General features: G+C 32.5%; 1 protein-coding gene across 1 annotated transcript; it reads right to left on the bottom strand.

Moving 5' to 3' along the window:
• Positions 1 to 13,746: 13,746 nt before the first annotated feature.
• Positions 13,747 to 20,043, bottom strand: LOC130982156 (probable methyltransferase PMT16). Its single transcript, XM_057906031.1, has 6 exons — positions 19,255 to 20,043; positions 15,528 to 15,738; positions 15,155 to 15,440; positions 14,502 to 14,894; positions 14,332 to 14,409; positions 13,747 to 14,178 (listed from the first exon to the last, which is right to left on the bottom strand). Exons 1-6 carry the CDS (start codon positions 19,990 to 19,992, stop codon positions 13,950 to 13,952), a joined length of 1,935 nt encoding a protein of 644 aa, XP_057762014.1. The 5' UTR covers positions 19,993 to 20,043; the 3' UTR covers positions 13,747 to 13,949.
• Between the last annotated feature and the right edge of the window lie 1,432 nt (positions 20,044 to 21,475).

Genomic DNA, 21,475 nt, shown 5'->3' with positions numbered 1-21,475 from the left:
AAACAGAGTCTAGCTTCTAAGATTTTGTTGAATGAAGCATTTTGATATTAAAAATAATTTAGAACTTAATTAGAAAATATTTTTTTTCCTAAAAATTTAAATGCTTTTATAGATTTCTTTGCTTAGATGTATCCATAATATTCGAGGATTATCCTAAAAAAATTATAACGACCGAGAATAGATCTCTCAATTTCTTTAATTGTTTTATTAAATGTATTTTTTATTATTTAATTTTTTAGTTTTACTTAAAAAAATATAATAAAGAATCATACTTTATAATAACAATTGAGAGAAAAATTGAAGAAAATCCATTTTTTAATTTCTAAGGGTTGCCTCCTAATATTTTAAAATTCTCTATATTTTTTTTGTTGAAAAAATAAAATACAAAAAATAAGATTTAATTATAATTTTATTCAATTTTTAATTAGATTTTTATTATTTAAAATTTTGTAATTAAATTCTTATACTGGATAAATATTTTTAATAAGGATTTAATTAAAATTTTTTATCAAAACGAAGAATTTAATTATAAATCTTCAAATATAAAATCTAATTAAAAATTTAGTAGAATTATAGTTATTGCATGGTTGATAGACAATATATTATCGTTATTGTCCTTTTTTGAAACTCTTTTTAAGAAAAAAGTTCAACGTGTCCTCTAAAAGTAATTTGGTCATAAAAATTTTGGGCAACATGCGCAAAATTCTAGATTTAAATCCCCTTGTCACTAATGAATGAAGAAAAGAATCGATTTCAACCAAAGAAATAAAAACATCGATTAGGAAGTTCAAAACATGTGTTCTAGGAAGTATTAACAAAGTAAAATCTAGAAAGTTGAAAAACTTTCCCAAACAATGTGTTATCCACCATGCATCAAACAATTGAATTCAGCTAGCTTGCTTACATGCATATCACGTTTTACAGTTTTCAAATCTAAATCCATTAAATTTGTCTCTAAGTACATATATCTGAAATTTGACTCTCACATTCTTCAAAAGCATCATGTATTCTCACAAATTTGGAAATCTCATCAGGCTCAGGCATTTTCCCATCTTGCTTCTGAATTACCAGTGTGATTATAGTTTCTCAATGTGATATAATTTTCCTTCCACAAAGGGTCCATGCATGATACTACAAACAATGGCTTTTTTGCGCAGTTCCATGCTCTCACAACACTTGTTAGCAAAGTGTCACAATATCCTCCCGCAAACTACAACAACAGCAATATCACACATCTTTTATATTTTAAAGTTAAAAATGAAACATGCAATTATGCAAATAACTCTTTTTTAAGATGCATACATAACATAACAACTCAACTTTATACAAGTAATAAAGATAGACCATGCAAATAACTAAGGGTAAAGATTCATGAGAATGTTATATAATTTGACATGTTTGATAAAATTATCATCTAATAGTTTTCAATTATTAACTTTACATGAAGATAATTTACACGAGTTTCTACCATAATTAATATATGTTAGACGCAAACATATAAACCAACTTAACATTACATGATTCTTAGTAACTAGGCATTGAGGTAAAAACTATCACTATAAGAATTTGACAAATTAGCGACGAATTTTTGCGAGAAATATTTTTTGTCACTAATCCGTCACTAACTTGCGAGGAATTAGTGATGCACTAACGACAAAATTAATGAGCGGTCACAAAATACCCGAACTTGAGAAAAGTGACTGATTAGCGAGAGATTTACGAGTAAGTTTGTTACTCGCATATTGACTTTTGTAGCTAAAAAAAGAGCGAGGAAAATTTCTTCGCTAATTTATCACAAATTAATTAGCGAGTGACAATGTTCTAGCAAATCAGTCACTTAGGGGTTCAATCAAATAAAAGTAAATTAGCGAGAGATATTATTGTCGCTATTCCGTCGTAAGTGTTTGATATACAATTAGCGAGAAACAGTTCACACGCTAGTTAGTCGCTAAATAAACTTTGTGCGAAAAGGCTAATTAGTGAGGAATAATGTTACTAGCGAATCAGTCACAAAGACTTGAAATGCATTCTGCGATGGACAAATTCCTAGCTAATTTGTCACCAAAGTTTTTATTTTTAGCGAGCAACTAATTTCTCGCAAATTTGTCACATAATATTGTAAAAATTCAAAATTAAGGTAGCGACAGAAAACAGTCGTCGCTAACTCGTCGCAACAGATAAATCATTCAGCTAGGGAAGTGTTCCTTGCTAATTAGTCGCTAAACTGGAAATACGGATATTGAGTGCTTAGGAACTAAGTAACGAGAAATTTGCGACCGTTTAACAACTAACACACTTCATTCGCTGATTTCAAGTCGCTGATTAGCGGGCGAAATATATTTGTCGCTAAGTTGTCGCAAGTTTAATTTAGCGAGCGACTTGGCAATGGCAATATTGTCGCAAAGCAAAAGCTATATCCTACCTAATTTGTAACAAATTACTCGCTAATCTCGTTGAAAATCCGTCACAGAATCGTAATAAATCCAAAGCTAACTGAGAAAATGTTAGAAGTAATTGGTCGCAATTGAGTCACTAATCAAAAGCTTATTTGGGAATTAGCGACCGCTTAATAACTGGTAAACTTTCCTCACTTATTTCATATTGCTACTAAATTATGAGGAAACACGTTAGTCCTTATTCTGTCACTATTTTAACTAGCGGCTTACGTGCCTATTCAGTTGCTTTTCTATTGAGTTTAAGAAATTAAATTTATTTTTTTATTTTTAAAATTATAAATTTAATATTAATAATTAAAAATAAATTATAAAAAAATAAAATACCTTAAGTTATTTAATATGTAAAATGTATAAAATAAATAAATTTAATTTAAAAAACAAGATTAAAAAAATATTTTGTTGTTATTATGTATAACAAAGTCAATATAAATACTTACTAATATTATATAAAGATTAGTTATGTATAAATATTATTAAATTTATTTATTTTCTCAATCATGTTTAATTAGAAGCAAATTTAAAAATTTATATTCAAATCATTCTTTATCTCCATCAATAATTTTAATAAATAAAAAAATATATTTTAAAAATCTTATCTTGAACGTCTTTAATTTTATTATTTTTTAAAATTATTAATTTTTATTTTTATTATATCATCTCATCATATTATACACTATCCTTTTCTCTTATCATTTTTTATACATGTATAATTATTATTGCCTCTGATTAATATAACTATCATCTTAAAAATTGGTCAAAAATATAATTATCACTTAATTTCCTTCCTTCTTTTGATAGTTATCTTTTTTTTTTTTACACATAACTTCTATTTCTGTTGTCTTCTTCCTTGTTCTACTGAGTACATGTAGTATTCTTTTCTATCTTTCTTATACTTAATGAAAAAAATAATGATAGACATGTGTATGGAGAATGGTAAAAAAAATAATAAAAATAAAAATTAAAAAATTTTAAAAAATAATAAAACAAAAGATGATTTAAGATATTAAATATAAAATTAAAAAAAAGAACAACTAAAATTATACGAAAAAAAGAATTCTTTAAATTTAAATTTTTATATCTGCTTCAAATTAATAAGATTGAAAAAATAAAAAAATTTACAAATATTTATAAATTTTATATCTTGATTGTTACCTATAATAATAACATAATGATTTTAGTATTATACTTAAATTAATTCAAATTTTATTATCCTATACATTAAAAAATCAAATAATTCATAAAATTTAAATTTTTTATTTTTATTTATTAATAATTTATTATTTACAAAATTTTAATTTTTTATCTCAAATTTATGATTTAAAAAACATAAAAATTAATTTTTATTCGTTGCAACCCAGTTTTTCCCTTCTCTCTCTTGATCTGAACTAGCACACTAACCCTAAGCCTCAACGTCTCTCTTCCCTGGATCTCATTCTTGTCACTCTCTCCCTCAAGCTCTCTCACCTCTCTCATGCCACTCTTATTTTTGGCGTCTCACTGTCTCAAACTCAATCGCCGCCTTGCTGTGCTCGTGGTCGTCTTCTTGCTTCGAATTCAATTTGACCATCAAAATTTTAATGAACTCAAATTGGATCCTAAAATTTGTATTTATAACTCGCATTAGCCCCTGAGCTATTAAATATTTTATATAGATGATTAAGATTAAACTAAAAAGTCATAAAATATTTTAAAGTGTTCGTCCATTCATTATATATTCAAATTCAATTTTTATTTGCAAAATAGCATATCTCATATATATACTCTTACCATTTTTGTTTTTTTTAACGGTATTTTTTAACTCGACAAGTTAAGAATTAATCTGTTACAGGTCAGAATTTTGTTGACCAGTTTGTCAATAGTCAATGAATTGTTACATATACAATATGAGATTCGAATGTCAAATACTTATTTTCTATTTGTTTATATGGTATATACTATAAATTATACTCTAAATAAATTTTATTATATACAAAATATCCAATAATATATATTTAATTAAATTGAATTGATTTGTGAGATTTTGATTATAAAAACATAAATTTTAAATTATAAAAATATTCTTAAGTTAAAAGAGTAATACAAATTATTTTAGTTTATTTATTTTAATATAAAATCATTAATATTTACATAAATATTTTTTGCATTTATTAAAAAAATCTTGTCTACTTTATAAAAGATTCTTTAAAATTTAAATTCTTTTCTAAAAAAATCAAAATAAAAATTTGAAAACAAAGGAAAAAAAAAGTAGTAACTAAAAAAAAAAACTTTGATTTCAAAAATTGAAAACGTACCTATAACTATAACTATAAACACTTATTTTCATGATTTCAAATTAAAAATATTGCATATAAGCGCCATTTCCAATGCTTTAAATAAAAAATTGAAAATCCCATTATCACTAACAGACGCTAAGTGAAAAAGTCAAAAAACTAAAATGACCCATATATGAGATTTGAGATTGACCGCTTGTTAACCTAGCCGCTCCTGTCAAATATCACAGTCTTCATTCTTCACCCTCAAACCCTCTCCTCTCACGGACTCACTGTCTCACCATTCCATACTGCAGACCGCCACCGCCACCTCCCACCCCCTCAGTCCCTCACCGCCACCTTTCACGGACTCTCGACGTCACTGTCACCGCTCACCGCAGCAGGGACTCGTCGCGCCCTTGAGTCCTCGCTGTCTTCCAATGTTCGCCATCTTCGCCGTCTTCGCATCAGAGCGTCATCGCGTCTTCGCCAGTCTTCACTGGTCTTCGCCGGTCATCTGCTCTTTCATCGGGTAAGTCAGTTTCGTGAACTCTCAAATTTTTGTTATTTACTTTGATTTTGAAGCATTTGTTATGATTTCTGTGAGTTAGGTTAATTATAATTTATATTTCTGCCCAATAAAAAAAATAATTTATATTTCTAATTCTGATTTCTACAATTTGTGATTCGTTGTGGAATCTATGATTTATATAATTTAGGTATTTATGTTTTAATTTCTGATTCTTTGTTAATTACAGTAACAGTGTTATAATTTCTGCGTTTTGATTCTTCGAGTAATATCAGTTGCTTTTCATTTTTAAAAACATTATTTCGTGTAAATTGTGGTGATTAAAGCCTTGTAGATTGATACAAATTAATTTGGATTCATAAAAAGAGAGCTTTCTTTGCTCTGTGGCTGTGGCTGTAGCTTATAATTGTCAAAATGCATATCATTTTCTATTGTCCTGACGATTACTATCATTATTACTACCATCTATTTGGGGCCTCCTAGGATGTTTAGCGTGTGTTCTTTTGGTTTTGCTGGGAACCAATTACAAGTTACAACCTCAAGAGCTTTGTTATTCATTGGTCTCGCCAAGAGTATTATACCATATCTACAAATTAAGGGATCTCCTTGAGAGTACTGATCTTTTTTTTTTTTGGGGGGGGGGGGGGGTGGTGTTAATGTTAGAAGCAGAAAATTCTATCACCAAATGGAACAGAAAACAAAAGTGGAAAGTAGCTGAAGGAAATGAATTATCCCTTTTGAAATTTTAAATGATTAGGTGAAGATATATAAATAGTATTATATTATTTATTATATTTTTATGCTATAATCAAATATAAATAATGTACAAATTAAATTATCTGATATGCCTAGATTGTGGTGATTAAAGCCTTAGGGATTGATACAAATTAATTTGGATTCATAAAAAGAGTGTTTTCTTTGCTCTGTGTTCAAACAATGGCAAATAAGGTAGGTGAAATAAACAAGTATAGCTTAAACCTTAGGCATGTAAAACATAAGCAGCAGCCAAAAATGCCTCCCCTTAGAGCACCTTTTGGATTCAATGATGATGAAGAGAATGATGTCGAGAGAGAAATTACTCTCCAAGGTAGCAAGAAAAAGACTCTTAAGAACGCAAGTTGAAGCTTCTCTAGTGTAATAGAACTTGTGAATGACATGGTTATTATATTTTTTAGTTTATTTGTTTAAGTAAATATAATCTCACATCCTTGTGCGTGTGGGTGTTGTTTGTTAAACTTAAAGGTTGAGGAGTAGCAAAAGAAAGCCTTAGAAGAAGATCCAACTGTATTTGATTATGATGGAGTCTATGACAAAATAAAAGAGAAAGTTGCCCGTCCATTGATACAAGATCGCAAAGAGAGAAAAGTATGGTAATTGTTTTCAGAATGACGTGATTTTTGTTCTATCAAATCATTTTTGTGAACTAATTTTCAGCATGTAGAATTTCAGCATGTGATTCTAGGTTCTAGCATTTTTAAAATTTCCCATATTCATTATCATGTCTTGGTTATCAGCTTGATTGGTAATGGAAGAACGGTCTTGTTTTTCGTTTTCTTCCATATTTCCTAATTGAATTGATGTACTTCTTTATGGTTCAATTCCTATATTTCCAATTCTCTTTCTCTTGCATATTGTTGACATACAATTTTCATATTTGTATATAGGTTACAAAGAAGGACTTTTTGCTTGATTTTTATACAATCCTTGATAAAAATGTTGCATATGGTGCACAAGATCCTTGAGGGAGGAAACATGAGAATCGAGCTGAACAAAGAACTGCAGAGACATGCGAAAGTGGAAGCCAAGGTAATCTATAACAGGCTTTGGATTTGTGACTTACAGCAGCCTTGAAGAGGTCAACAGTGCTATTGAGTCCTTAGATGGCACAGTAAGCATGCGAATCTACTCCTAGTATCCCGTTTGCTAATCACAAATAACAATTTAATGAGTTTGAACTTGTCCATTTGTATATGTTACATCATATCATTGTTTGATTATTTTGTATTAGTTATTTATTCTTTTGTTCTTGAAAACATATGAAAAAGCTAATATTTCTGCATTTTCTTATTGCGACATTTATATACTTTTTTTTCTATTGTTCTATGGAATCATGAGCTTCCCCTAACATATGATTTCCACAATTATATGCTTCAAAGCATGGATGGTGAATTTCGTGACATTGTTAGTATTAGGTAAACTCCGCCTATGTTACACTTGCGGTACATAGCCGGTCCCAAGCCCGGATAAAGGAGGAGGGTTGTGTTAGGTCTTCGGCAACCAACATAAAAATATAGCCGAACCCCCATGACATGAATCAAAGATATTATTGCGCTAAAGCTAGGTCGTTGCCCGGAAGCAACGCGCCGTATGGCTCGAGTACGGTGTCGAAGCAAGAGCCGCTGCATCGGTGCCCGGATGTAGTGTTAAATGAGCAAGGGTTCTCGCGTTTTCGTGAACGGACGAGGGTAAATAAGATAGTTCACAAAGGAAAAGATAAAGGTCGAAACGACAGAAGGTTGAGATTTGGGACATGGAACATAGGCACTCTAACAGGAAAGTCTATGGAGGTGGTGGACACCATGACAAGGAGGAAGATTAACATTATGTGCCTACAAGAAACGAAATGGGTTGGTGCAAAGGCTAGGGAGTTGGATACTTCTGGTTTCAAACTTTGGTATACAGGAAAGGTGAAGAATAGGAATGGGGTTGGAATAATTGTGGATAAGCAGTGGAAGAAGGACGTAGTGGATGTCAAGAGGGTGGGAGATCGGATCATCTCTATCAAACTAGTGGTAGAGGGAGGTGCTTTCCATGTGATTAGCGCCTATGCACCGCAAGTGGGTTCAGACGAACAACACAAGATAAGGTTTTGGGAGGATCTAGAGAGTTTGGTTCAAGGCATACCTTTGGGAGATAAGATTTTCTTAGGAGGAGATTTAAATGGTCATGTTGGGAGAGAAGTGACTGGATATGGGAGTATTCACGGAGGCCATGGTTTCGGGGTGATCAATGCCAAAGGTAAAACTATTTTAGACTTTTCCTCAACTTTTGATCTTCTCATCGCAAATACATGTTTTAAAAAGAGAGACGAACATCTTATAACCTATAAGAGTGGCATGACAAGCTCTCAAATCGACTTCTTCTTGTTGAGGAGAGTCGACCGGAAATTTTGCATTAACTGTAAAATTATCCCGGGAGAGAGTTTGACAACACAACATAGGGTGCTCGTCATGGATTTTCGCGTTGAGCAAAAGTTGAGGAAAAGACATCATACGAAGAACCCAAGGACGAGGTGGTGGCGGATGAAAGGTGAGGAACAAAGAAGCTTCCTAAGACGGGTAGGAGAAGAGACAAAGTGGGATGGGAATGGAAGCGCGGAAGAGATGTGGAGGGAGATGGCAGAAGTTATTAGAAGAACAGCAAAAGAAAGTTTTGGTGAATCTAAAGGAATAGGACCAAGAGACAAGGAGTCCTGGTGGTGGAATGCAAGTATACAAGAAAAGATAAAGATAAAAAGGAAATGCTTTAAAGAGTGGTCTTTATGCCGCAATGCAGATAACTGGGAAAAATATAAGGCGGCTAAGAAAGAGACAAAAGTGGCTGTAAGTGAAGCAAGGACAAGAGCATATGAGGGTCTCTACCAGTCTTTGGGCACGAAAGAAGGAGAAAAATGTATATATAGAATCGCAAAGAGTCGGGAAAGAAGAACGAGAGATTTGGATCAGGTTAAGTGCATAAAGGATAAGGATGGAGAGGTGTTCGCTCAAGAAGAGAAGATTAATGAAAGGTGGAAGAGCTACTTCTACGAGTTATTTAATGAAGGACAGAAGATTCTTCCGAGCCTTGGTCGATTATGCACAAGGGAAGAAGATCAAAACTTTGACTACTATCGAAGGATTCGAGACTTCGAGGTAAAAGAGGCTCTAAAGCAGATGAAAAATGGTAGGGCAGTAGGACTTGATAATATCCCGATTGAGGTTTGGAAGGGTCTTGGAGGAAAAGGCATCAACTGGTTAACCAAGCTTTTTAATGAGATTTTAAGGTCAAAGAAGATGCCTGATGAGTGGAGAAAGAGCACCTTGGTACCTATCTACAAGAATAAGGGGGATATACAAAGTTGCGAAAACTATAGAGGGATTAAGCTTATGAGTCATACTATGAAGTTATGGGAAAGGGTGATAGAACGGAGGTTGAGAAAAGAGACACAAGTAACAGAGAACCAATTTGGATTTATGCCAGGCAGATCTACCACTGAAGCGATATACCTATTAAGAAGGATGATGGAGAGGTATCGTAGTAATAAAAGGGATCTGCACATGGTGTTTATTGATTTGGAAAAAGCGTATGATAGGGTACCAAGGGAGGTCTTATGGAAGATTTAGAAAAGAGGAGAGTAAGGATCGCATATATTCGGGCAATCAAAGACATGTATGATGGGGCCACAACTAGTGTGAAGACTAAAGGTGGTGTGACAGAGGAATTCCCTATTGGTATAGGATTACACCAGGGATCATCCTTAAGTCCATACCTTTTCACATTAGTCTTGGAAGTACTCACAGAGCACATCCAAGAGCCTGTGCCATGGTGCATGCTTTTTGCCGATGATATCGTCCTTATGGGAGAGTCAAGGGAAGACCTAAATAAGAAGTTGGAGTTATGGAGAGAAGCTCTAGAAGTGTATGGTCTGCGCATAAGCCGTAACAAGACGGAATATATGGAATGTAAATTCAGTCTGAGAAGGGAAAACTCCAATATAGAGGTGAAGATTGGAGAAAACATCCTACGAAAAGTTAAAAGTTTTAAGTATCTTGGGTGCATCATACAGGATAATGGAGAGATTGAACAGGATGTAAATCATAGGATCCAAGCAGGTTGGTCAAAATGGCGGAGTGCATCTGGTTTTATATGCGACAAAAAAGTGCCTTCAAAACTTAAAGGTAAATTCTATCGCACCGCTATAAGACCGGCTATGCTGTATGGTACGGAGTGTTGGGCGGCTAAAGGGGAGTACGAACATAAGTTGAGTGTGGCAGAGATGAAGATGTTGAGATGGATGAGTGGTCATACGCGATTGGATAAAATAAGGAATGAAGATATAAGGGAGAGAGTTGGAGTAGCACCCATTGTGGAAAAGATGGTTGAATCGCGTCTCAGGTGGTTTGGACATGTGGGAAGAAGACCGATAGAACATCCAGTCAGGAGGGTGGATGAGATGGAAGATGGACAAAGTGCGAAAGGCAGAGGAAGACCTAAGAAGACCATCCGTGAGGTGGTCAAACGAGATCTACATGTAAACGGTCTCTCTGTAGACATGATACATGACAGAGCACAATGGCGTCGTATGATTCATGTAGCCGACCCCACTTAGTGGGACAAGGCTTTGTTGTTGTTGTTGTTGTTGTTGTTGTTAGTATTAGGTAATTGCTCTAAGATGCTTTTGGAGCCTTTCTTTAATTAGCCTTTTTCTTAGATGTTATTTACTGATTTTTTTTGGGATATTTTTGCATATAATTGACAACATTGGTGAAACTGAAGGTCGGTGGAACTGGTGGACATGTTCTTTGTGCAAGGGATATGCCAAGTTTTAGGTGGTGTTTGGATTTTTCAATTTTTTTTTAATTTTCAATGTGCAATGAGGAATTGAGATGTGTAATGTATAATAATTTTATAGAAGTAGGATCATATTTGTACAGCCAGAATGAAACATCTCTAAAGAAGTGAGTGAATAGTGAATACGAACTTTTATATGATATTGTAATTGAGCCTTTTTCTTTGTTACTTAATTAAGTCATGTTTTAGAGCTATTGAATAGATAGAATAATATTTGATGAAACTCAAAAGCTTGGCTAATTAGGTTAAGCTTGGCTAAAATAAAAAAAATAATGAGGTTTATTTTAGTATGGCGACAAAATTAGTATTCTAACTAATATTCTGGAAAACATTAGCAATATACTTGTTATCGATGATGGTGACAAATTAAATATTCCATTGCGACTGAAATATTTGTGAGATACTTGTCGATTTGTTACTAGTTTAAAAAGAACCTGTGATGAATTTTTGCGATAATATTGCAACTAATTGACTACATATTATTTTTTAACAAGTTAGCGACTATTTTGTAACTCTATTTTCTGATTTAGAATAGTTTTGGCTTAGCGACAAAATTCCTACAGATTTGAATAAGGATTTTCAAAGATTAGCTATAGATTTGCTACAAGATGTGACAGATTTGCGATCATATTAACGGACAACTTGCGACGAGTTAGGTTTGAAAAAATTCCTCGCTAATTAGCGTCAACTAGGCATTCCATTTTGTTTATGAAGTTAGCTTGCATTTAGCGATGAGTCTACTGCAGTAGAGTTTGTTGCTAATTAGCGACTACCATTTAGTTTATTTCTTTTATGGAATTAGCTTTTACTTTAGTGATGGATTTGCAACTATCTATTCGGTAGCTAAAAAATTTTCCGATGAATTAGTGACTGTTGTGTTTGCCTCACTTATCTGCGACTTGTATTTAGCGAGGAAAGCATTAGTTGCTAGACGGTAACTAATCCGTCACAAATTCTATTTTACGTCAAATTAGCGACGATTTTACGACTCTTTTTGTAGTAGCTAATCGGCCATATTCTTGTAGTGTATTTCTACCAAACACAGATAGTCGAAGCAAATTAGAATGCTAGCAACACTAGGGGACAGCATGAAGCGTGTCTCCGAATCAAAATCATCAAAATCTTGATACAGGATTGGTCGACATTCCTGGTGAAGTCGAAACCAAAATCCAACCAAAACACTAGGAGAACACATATAGCACATTCATCTAAATTACATATAAAATCTGAAAAATTGAGCAGCTTATTGATACCTTTCCAAGGGCATGTACAGATAATGGAGCAATGACCACGGCATCAGCCCACATACAAAGCTCAGCATGAAGGCATAGAACCTCTTTTTTCTCCCACAAGATCCACTGATCATCGTCCATATACACGGCCACCGCTTCGGCGTATGTTTTTCCCCTCACAATATCTGATGAGGCCATCACACTGAGTCTTGTTCTGCAAGGCACAATATAGGCCACAACTTTGGTTTGTACATATCTAATAACAAAACGTATAACATGATCATAAGACTTATGATGCATGAAAGAAAGATTAAAGAAAACGAACCTAGATTCAATATCAGCGGCGGGGATGACGCCTGGCTCTCCGCTGCGGTGGCTGCCTAAAAGGAGCCTAATGAAGGCACTGAAAAGAATGAATCAGATTCGGTTACAGAATTTTTTCTGCACATCTTAAGCTCAAAAAATCTGAAAAAAAAAATTATGATTCACAGTGATCTTAAAGAGGGATTAATGTGTTAACAAGGGAATATGTATCAATCAAGTTGGTATCGCACACAATATTTCGAACACTATTTTCTAGCACCAACATCAATTCACACCAACTCTGTGTGGAGCACAGTTGAACCATGAACTTTTTCTGCACTCCCTGAAATCTATACACCATTTTTATCACGAAGAACACATTCATACTTGATTTTCTTAGAGTTAGGAAAAACACTTCCGTCACAATTAATTTTTACAAATTCAGTGTTCGGTTAGAAGAGATCGAACAAAAAATTGGAAGAAATCTATGATTCACAGTGATCTTAAAGAGGGATTAATGTGTTAACAAGGGAATATGTATCAATCAAGTTGGTATCGCACACAATATTTCGATCACTATTTTCTAGCACCAACATCAATTCACACCAACTCTGTGTGGAGCACAGTTGAACCATGAACTTTTTCTGCACTCCCTGAAATCTATACACCATTTTTATCACGAAGAACACATTCATACTTGATTTTCTTAGTTAGGAAAAACACTTCCGTCACAATTAATTTTTACAAATTCAGTGTTCGGTTAGAAGAGATCGAACAAAAAATTGGAAGAAATCAACGTTACCTCAATTTTATGTTGATCGTGTGAGGAAGAGGTCTCGAACTCTAAATTTGAAATGTGCATTATTCGAATGGATCTCCAAGTCAATCTTCGTGGTGAATGTGGCATAACAGTTGACGCATTCAAAAATTCCAGCTCCGTCTTCCACACCTCCGTCTTCCACACTTCCGTCTTCATCAGACATGCCAATTCGAGACTATATACTCGAGCGCGAGAGAAAGAAATAGAGAGAATTTGAAATTTGGAAGGTGAGTGAAAGGTATAGGCCTCAGAGAGAATTCAGAGAGAGGAGAGAAAGAGGAATGGGGCTGAGAGCATGTGTGTATTGTAACAATCTGAATAACTGAATACTGGCCTAGAAGCTTCTGCTGAGTCAGCAGGGTCCACTAACTCTAACAGAAAAATTGAATCACAGCTTACTAGACTAACAAACTAACTGAAGCAGAGTAAGCAGCAGAGGACGTGGCAGAGCAAGCTATTTGCTCAACCCCTAAAAGTTGATGACAAAGTAATGATAACAGAGCCAATTAAAAAGCATGTTGGATTAGGTGCTCAAACCCTTGAATTATTGAGCAAAATATGACAATGGTTACTTTACTCCTGAATTAGGTGTATGTTTTGCACACTTTGAATTTGCATTTAATGAAAAGCAATGAAGAAAGATACAAAAGAATACTAACAACTTTGAGATGAACAAACAAAAAGAAAAGCACTAGAGAAAAGAAATTAAAGGGGGCTTTAAAAACTAAAAAGACCTTAATTAATATTTAACTAACTACTGTTTGAAGCTTTAGGAGCTGTCCAATAATTCTTCACAGCAAATAAAAGTTTCTCTCTTTCAAGAGGCCCATCTTCATGGTCAACAATTTGACTTTCCCAATTCAAACCGTTGACTATACTCTTTACTTTTACTAATATATCAACATCATCTCTGATTATTACACTTCCTTCTGGCCTAAGAATCCTATCCATTTCTAGCAGAATGTCTTCTAATTCACATCTGCAACATACAAGTAGGTTAATCAGAATTTAAACAGTACTTGAATCTGTTAGATTACTTCAAACAATGAGCCATATTTCCAAGATCATTTGTTAAAAAGGGACAAGTATGTGTTATATAGTGTATATGATATTGAATTGAATATATAAATACCTTTGGTTGTAAAGGCTGAAGACTGAATCAGCATGAAGTAAATCATAAGTTCTAGGATAAGTGGACATTGCTTCACACCTGCAACATAAGTTTAGGCCACAAGCAATTTAGACAATGAAGAATAGAACATTATGTTAAGGAGATAAGGAAAAAAATAATGTTGTGCTAACCAATTATGGTATGTTCCTATCAATCCCCTTTCATAAATTGCTCCAAGTGTGTCAACCTTGGCTTGAACAGGAACCACATTCATGACCCAAACAGGGTACTCAACAAGAGAAGCAGCAAATCCACCCAAGTAAGCATTCATGTCAAGAAGGTTTCTGTATCTCCCAGCTTTACCTAGCTGACTGTTAACTTTCTTGTAATATGATATCCTTTTCTTCCATAATTGATTGTCCTTTATGAAGGTTGAAGGTGTAACCCCTTTCATGGTCTCCATGTAAATCCTTGGTGGGGTGGCTGTTAGCCTCTCTGGCCAATTCTCCAATGCCCCTCCTGCAGTTTCATCATTGTCTGACACTTCTGGCAGACGACTCAAACATGTCTTCATGTCAGTGTACCTGAAAACAAACAACTCACCAAAATAAATATACAAAACAATTAAGAAGTCAATCACTTTTATTATGCTGATATATAATAACAGCTCACATGAAGTTGTTTTCACGTGAAGATGATAATTGATAAGTAAAAATTATCATTTAACAGCTTTCAACTATGATCTTCACGTAAACACAATTTCATATGAGTATTGCTAGTGAATATGATATGACATGAAATTAACTAACCATAAACTAGTAGGTGGAAAATTGAAGCAACATACCATGCCTTGTCAGGGTTATCTTGTGGGTCGCAGAAAGGTCTACTATTTTGGGAGCATTTCAAATGGTGTTTGGGTTTCTGCCAAATAGCAATATCACCCTTCTCTACAAGCTTCTTCCAACATAGACTTTGAGCCACCTTCTCAATTTTGGTCTGCTCTTCATTCAGATCCTCCTTTGTTCTTTCCCAACCTCTCCAATATCTCTTCCAATTGATGGGTGGCCCGGACAGGATCCAATAGCCTCCGGGCCGCAGAATCCGATCAACTTCGTTTAGATAAACCCCATCTAATTCAACATTTGATAGGAAATTAAAAACATAAACACATGAAACAACATATCTTGAGAGAGTTGTGTAATAACAAGGTAACGAACCATATTGAGCCCATGGAATTAGGCAGCGAGAGCAATGTGCCATGTCAAAAGCTCTAGAGGGAAATGGGAGCCTCTTAGATGCAAGAACACCAATAATGGCGGGAACACCTCTTTCAAGAGCAAACTGAACTTGTGCTTCGTGTGTGTCTCTTGGTGCTATTGACATTGTTATTATGTCACGGGATAGAAGATATGCTCCCCAACTTGCAACCTGAACCAACCATGCATAATTGCATATGCTAAACACATTAACCTTAACATTAATTATGCAATTAATCTAAATTTGTCAAGAAAGTTAGTATAACGTGGTTAGTGGTGACCAACTAGACAAATGCCTCGTTCGTGGCAAGAATAATACTTGCTGATTATTAAAATATTCACCCTTCACATGTAATAATTAATTTAGTCAAAAGTACAACTATTACTAGAAATTAGGAGTGTGGAATCCTATGGCTTAGGTGGTACAGTATTATAGTAACGCCAGCCAGGTTCATTTTTATTTTTTAGAGGGAAATAATAATTAGGTTCTGAATATTTTGATCATGGACTAATTAATTTTTTAAGGAAAAAAAATTATTAATTTAATCTTTTACAATAGCAAATAATAAATATATTATATTATTTTATTAATTTATTATATAAAACTTAACGATGAATTATTTATATGTATCGTTAATTACTATAACATATCTATTTATGAAAGATAGTCACGTAGATAAAAATTTTTGGAACGAAATTTCACTTATTTTAATAGGATTCATAACAAATAAAAAGTAATTAATAAAAATTATATAAAAACTCAAAATATAATAATATTTCACTGTTTAAAATTATATTATTTTTATGCTTATTATGTGACAATAATAAAATATCTATTATTGTACAAAATAAAATATATAAACAATTTTTTTTGTTTTACATTATTTATTAATAAAAGAATATACATGTCTATTATTTATTATTATAAAAAAATTAATTAATATTTACCTTTTTAAAAATTAATTAATCCGAAATCAAAATTTGTGAGAATGTAATTGTTATTTACTTTTTAATAAGAGATAAACAGTGACGAATTTTCCAGTTAAATTTCGATTTTATATTTTTTCTAAAAGAGACCACTATGGATTGCACACATTTCAAGGCAAAAACACTCCAATGAAAATAAAAAACGGTATCATAATTCATAAGCCTTGCATACTTTTGTGCTTCCATGTTCCTTGGCCATGAATGGCCCCAAATATTAAGAAGAGTAAAAAGTATTGTTTTTGTCTTTAATATTTGGGATAAATTTTAAAGTTGTTTCTAACGTTTTAATTGTTTTATTTAGGTTTATAATATTTTAAAATTAATTTAATGTTATTCTGCTGTTAGGGATTCATCAACAGAATTGGCAGCAGGACAAGATTGAGACAATTTTAAAACGTTAGAGATTTAAATAGGATAAAAATATTGGAGACAAAAACGATACATAAAAATAAATTTTAGTTTTATCTTTCAATAAAATTAATTTTTTACTGTACATAATATTTAATTATTTTTAATCACATCTAAATAAATTATACTTAATCACATTATTTTTATTCTAAATAAATTTATTTTTTATAATTTTACACTTAAAGTTATATGTTAATATAAAAATATAAAAAAATTATTTAAAATAAAAATAATATGATTAAGTGTAATTTACTTAGATGTGATTAAAAAATAATTAAATATTATGTACAGTAAAAAAATTAATATTATTGAAAGATAAAATTAAAATTTATTTTTTTGTATCATTTTTGTCCCTAATATTTTTGTTCTATTTAAGTCTCTTATGTTTTAAAATCATCTCAATTTTGTCTTACCATCATTTTTGTTCATGACAACATTATTGAGTCAATTTTAAAACGTTAGGAACTTAAATAGACTATTGAAACGTTATGGACAACTTTAAGATTTATTCCAAATGTTGAGGACAAAAATAATACTTTACTCTAATTAAAAAAATAGCTTAGACGGATTCTTAATGACAAAATAACATTGAGTCAATTTTAAAACATTAAGGATCTAAATAGAACAATTAAAATGTTAAGAATAATTTTAAAACTTACCCAAACGTTGAAGACAAAAATAATATTTTATTCTGATTAAGAAAAAAAATAGCTTAGACGAATAGTAGAAAGTAGAAAGTGCATGTCATGATGCATATTAAAGTAATATTTTTTAAATATTTTTTTATTTAAAAATTAAAAGTGAAAAATAGTAAAATACTATAAAAATATAACTTTAATTTTAATCGAAATTATATAACCACCTTACCGTAATTATACTTACTAGTTCAAAGGAAATAACATAGTACTGGCGGAATATTTGGCTTTTTACATAAACCATGGGTATGAATGATTAACTTTTGTGCTTCGTTTTCATTTCTTTTTCATGTGATATAATCTTTTTTAAAAACATACACAAAATCCATGCTGGCATGAATTATTATTCCCCTTATGGAAAGCCATGTCTTCAGAAGCCAGTTACTGTTTTGGATCCACTCATTCATGTCAATAAAATTAAAACTGGCAAGTCCTTGATATTTGTGTGAGAGAAAAAATAACAAATGAAATAACGCTCGATTGAAAATATTAAAAAAATAGATAAGTTATTATTATATAAACTTATTTAAGTTAGATCTATATGTAAAACCTTGCAGAAATCTATTAGTTTAGTCAAATTCTTAAATAAAAATTAGATTTGTAATATATTAATTATTAATCTGTTAAATTAAAAAATGATTAAGTTAAAAAATTAATATTTTTATTAAAATGTAGTCCGTATTTAATTAACAAAAAAATAAATAATTTTATATTATTAAATATAATTTTATACTATAATAATTAATTAATCACTACAAATCATAAAATTTGATAGTTTTAACACTCCTCTTAAAAAATATAGTAAAAAATATATATATACGCGCAAAACCCTCCCCAGGTGAAGACAAACCGAACGCCCTCAGAATTTGAATTTTGGAATCTATATAGCATTTAGTATTTGAAATATATTTTTAATTATTAGTCAAATAATCCGTCCATAGTCCCTTCCCTTAAGTTCCAAAAATAGTGAGGAAAACTGGAAAACGTTACAGTCTCAAGTTGAAGACCATGACCCTTTCCTTTTCACAGTAAAATGCAGTAAAAGCCCCATTCGGTCCCAACTAAATTCTCTCCTACCTCCTTTCAGACCTCATTTTATTTTTTTATTGTTTTAATAACAATATATATTTATAAAGAAGGAAATTTTTTGCAACTATATAAAGTAAAGTGTTGGTAACAAAAATTAATAAGTACATTGAATTTCCAACTCATTTCTTATTTTGACAATGTATAATATATACGCGTGTTTCCCATTTTATAACCTCAAATCCGCATAATTATCTTCTATCTATGTATCAAAAGTCTATCTAATCTTGTTTTTTTGGTGAAATTGCCGTAAGCTTTGGCTGAAATTGATGATGGAAAAAAAGGAGAATTTTAAATAGTACATATTATTATCAGTATATATATTTAAGTTGTTTTCTATCCTATAAATAAAAAGGACAAGAAAATGAAAGTAAATATATAGAGATAAAAACAAGACAAGTTTCCTTTTCTTCTTCGAAAATGTTTTTCTCACCATGATTCATGAAAAAACGTATTTTTCATTTTTTTCTTTTAGAAAAAGTTAAAAGTAAAAAAGGGTAGCGTGTACGTACCCCACAGCCAGTATCAACGGCGGTGCGAACGGAACCATGTTTGAGATCAATCAACTTTCCAATGTCGTCAATGTACTTATCGGCGCCGTTGGGGAACATGGTGCCGCCGCCGGGGAACCTGAACTTGTCGCCGTCGTAACGGATCCAGTTCTGAACGGCCTTCTCCACCGTGAGCTCTCTGTGAGGCACGTTGGCGTACCATGCCACGTCCCTGCTCGAGGGCCATGGAAACGGGTTCTTGTAACCGTGCGGCGCCGGAATGCGACACTTCAAGACTTCCTTCTTCGAAGGGCAGTGTCTCTCTCTGTAAATCATCTTGTCACGGGGGAAGCGGAGAGAGCGAGTGTGGTCCTCGCAGGGGGTGTATTCGCTGAGCTTCACTGGGCATGACGGGTAGTGTTTCGAGGTGGCGGCGGCGGTGGTCGTGGTGGTTGTGGGGAAGGTGGCGTTGTGGTGGGAGGTGAAGTCTAGGTGGGTGGGTTTTCTGGGAGTTGTTGAGGTGCGGCTGGTGGTGGTTGTGGGGTTTTGGATGCAGGTGGGGAGGGTGGTTTTGGTGGTGGTGGTGGTGGCGGCGGAGGAGGAGGGGGTTTGTTGGTATGAGCCGAAGAGGTAGGAGATGATGCAGAGGAGTGCTACGAGGGTGTAGAGGTTGGTCTTCTTGCAGGTGGTGGTGGTGGTGTGTTTGGAAGGTTTTGAGGTTGGGTGGTAGGGCGGTGGCGTGGAGTCACCGCCGGCCATGGTGGTGGAGATATATGTATGTGTGTTAATGTGCGTGTTAGCGTATTACTAACTTACTCTTTATATTGGGAGCAAATGGAGATTTGGGGAAAAAGAATAATATATACAAGGGAAATCATAAAATATTAAATACTATTTGTTTATTTCTATTTTTGTTAATATTATCTTATATAATTTTTTGTTGTATATTTGTATTGGATTAGAAGTAACAATAACTAACCAACTTGAGTTAGTTGAGTGGTCAACTCATTCATCTGCTTAAGTAAGTGTTCTTTAGCGACGAATTTTTTTTTTAAACAAAGAAAACTCAACACACTAAAGTAGAGCAACAGATAAATAGATACACTAAAAAATCATGAAAACAAAACCAAATATGAAGGTGATCAATCTCCTATCCTTTTCGATATAGCCATCAATAACCAAAAGGATCAATACCAGCCCACTCCTTGTAGTTGAGAAATGTTCTGCTTTGAATAACCTCAACACGTGCTTCTCTATTGTTACAAATTCTGTCATTGCGTTCCATCCAGATGTTCTAAATCACTGCAAAGAATCCAGTCAGCCACCTCTTCTGCTCCTCTTTTCTATTAAGCATGCCAGTCCAACTCTTAAACAGACTTTTAATAGTTCTTAGGACTGCCTAATTTTTATGAAAGCACCTCAACCACACGCACCACACCTACCAAATAAACTCACAAAAAAAAATAGATGATAAATAGATTCTATCTCTTTTTTACACAGGACACAAATATTGACACTAATAATTTTATCTTTCACCTATTATTCTTTTATATTCAATTGATAAATATCGTTTTACAGATCACCTTACAAATTAAAGGATATTGTGAGAAACCCCCCAAAAAAAAGTAACCATAACTAATTTAAGATTTATTATACTTCTTTTTTCTTATCAGTCGTATGCACCAAGGAAAGTTTTTAAGCAATATAATGATCATGATTTTTTTTTTCATTTGGATTATATAGTAAATTAAAATATTTTTAAGATAGAAAAATTCGAACTTATAATCTTTAAGTGAGTATGAAAAGAAAATAATTTTTAATTACATAACAGTAAAATAATACATATATAACCATTTAAACAATAATAACACATTTTTTGATTTTTTCTTCTCCATGTCTTTATTCACAACTTTTTAAATAATAATTATAAAGAAATAGTATTCGTATGATATATAAAAAATTGTTAAATATTCATTTATAAATATATAGTAAAAAATTAAGTATAACGTGTATCATTAATTTGTTATAAACATTTTAACATTTCATTAGTTTGCTTTCTTTTCATTTTTACATGGGAATGATTAAACATATTAAACAAAATTAAGATATTATTATACTTATGTTTAATTTTTATTAATTATCAGAAACTATTCTAACATGATATATAACTTAGTCAAAGTATGTGAATTGTATTTTTTTTATTAAAATTACATTGTTTTCACTGACGATGGTTTTAATTTTA

Source organism: Arachis stenosperma, chromosome 5, assembly GCF_014773155.1.
Source record: "Arachis stenosperma cultivar V10309 chromosome 5, arast.V10309.gnm1.PFL2, whole genome shotgun sequence".
NCBI lineage: Eukaryota > Viridiplantae > Streptophyta > Magnoliopsida > Fabales > Fabaceae > Arachis > Arachis stenosperma.
The sequence above is the reverse complement of the archived record's forward strand: the minus strand, read 5'-3'. Positions and strand labels throughout refer to the sequence as shown.

Bases quoted from the DNA above. Each gene is read 5' to 3' on its own strand.
- LOC130982156 (XM_057906031.1), bottom strand. From the start codon at position 19,992: ATGGCCGGCGGTGACTCCACGCCACCGCCCTACCACCCAACCTCAAAA. The intron at 15,739-19,254 runs GTACGTACACGC...TGGTTGGTTCAG, and splicing joins CCGTTGATACTGGCTGTGGG to GTTGCAAGTTGGGGAGCATA. The intron at 14,895-15,154 runs GTATGTTGCTTC...GTTTGTTTTCAG, and splicing joins GATAACCCTGACAAGGCATG to GTACACTGACATGAAGACAT.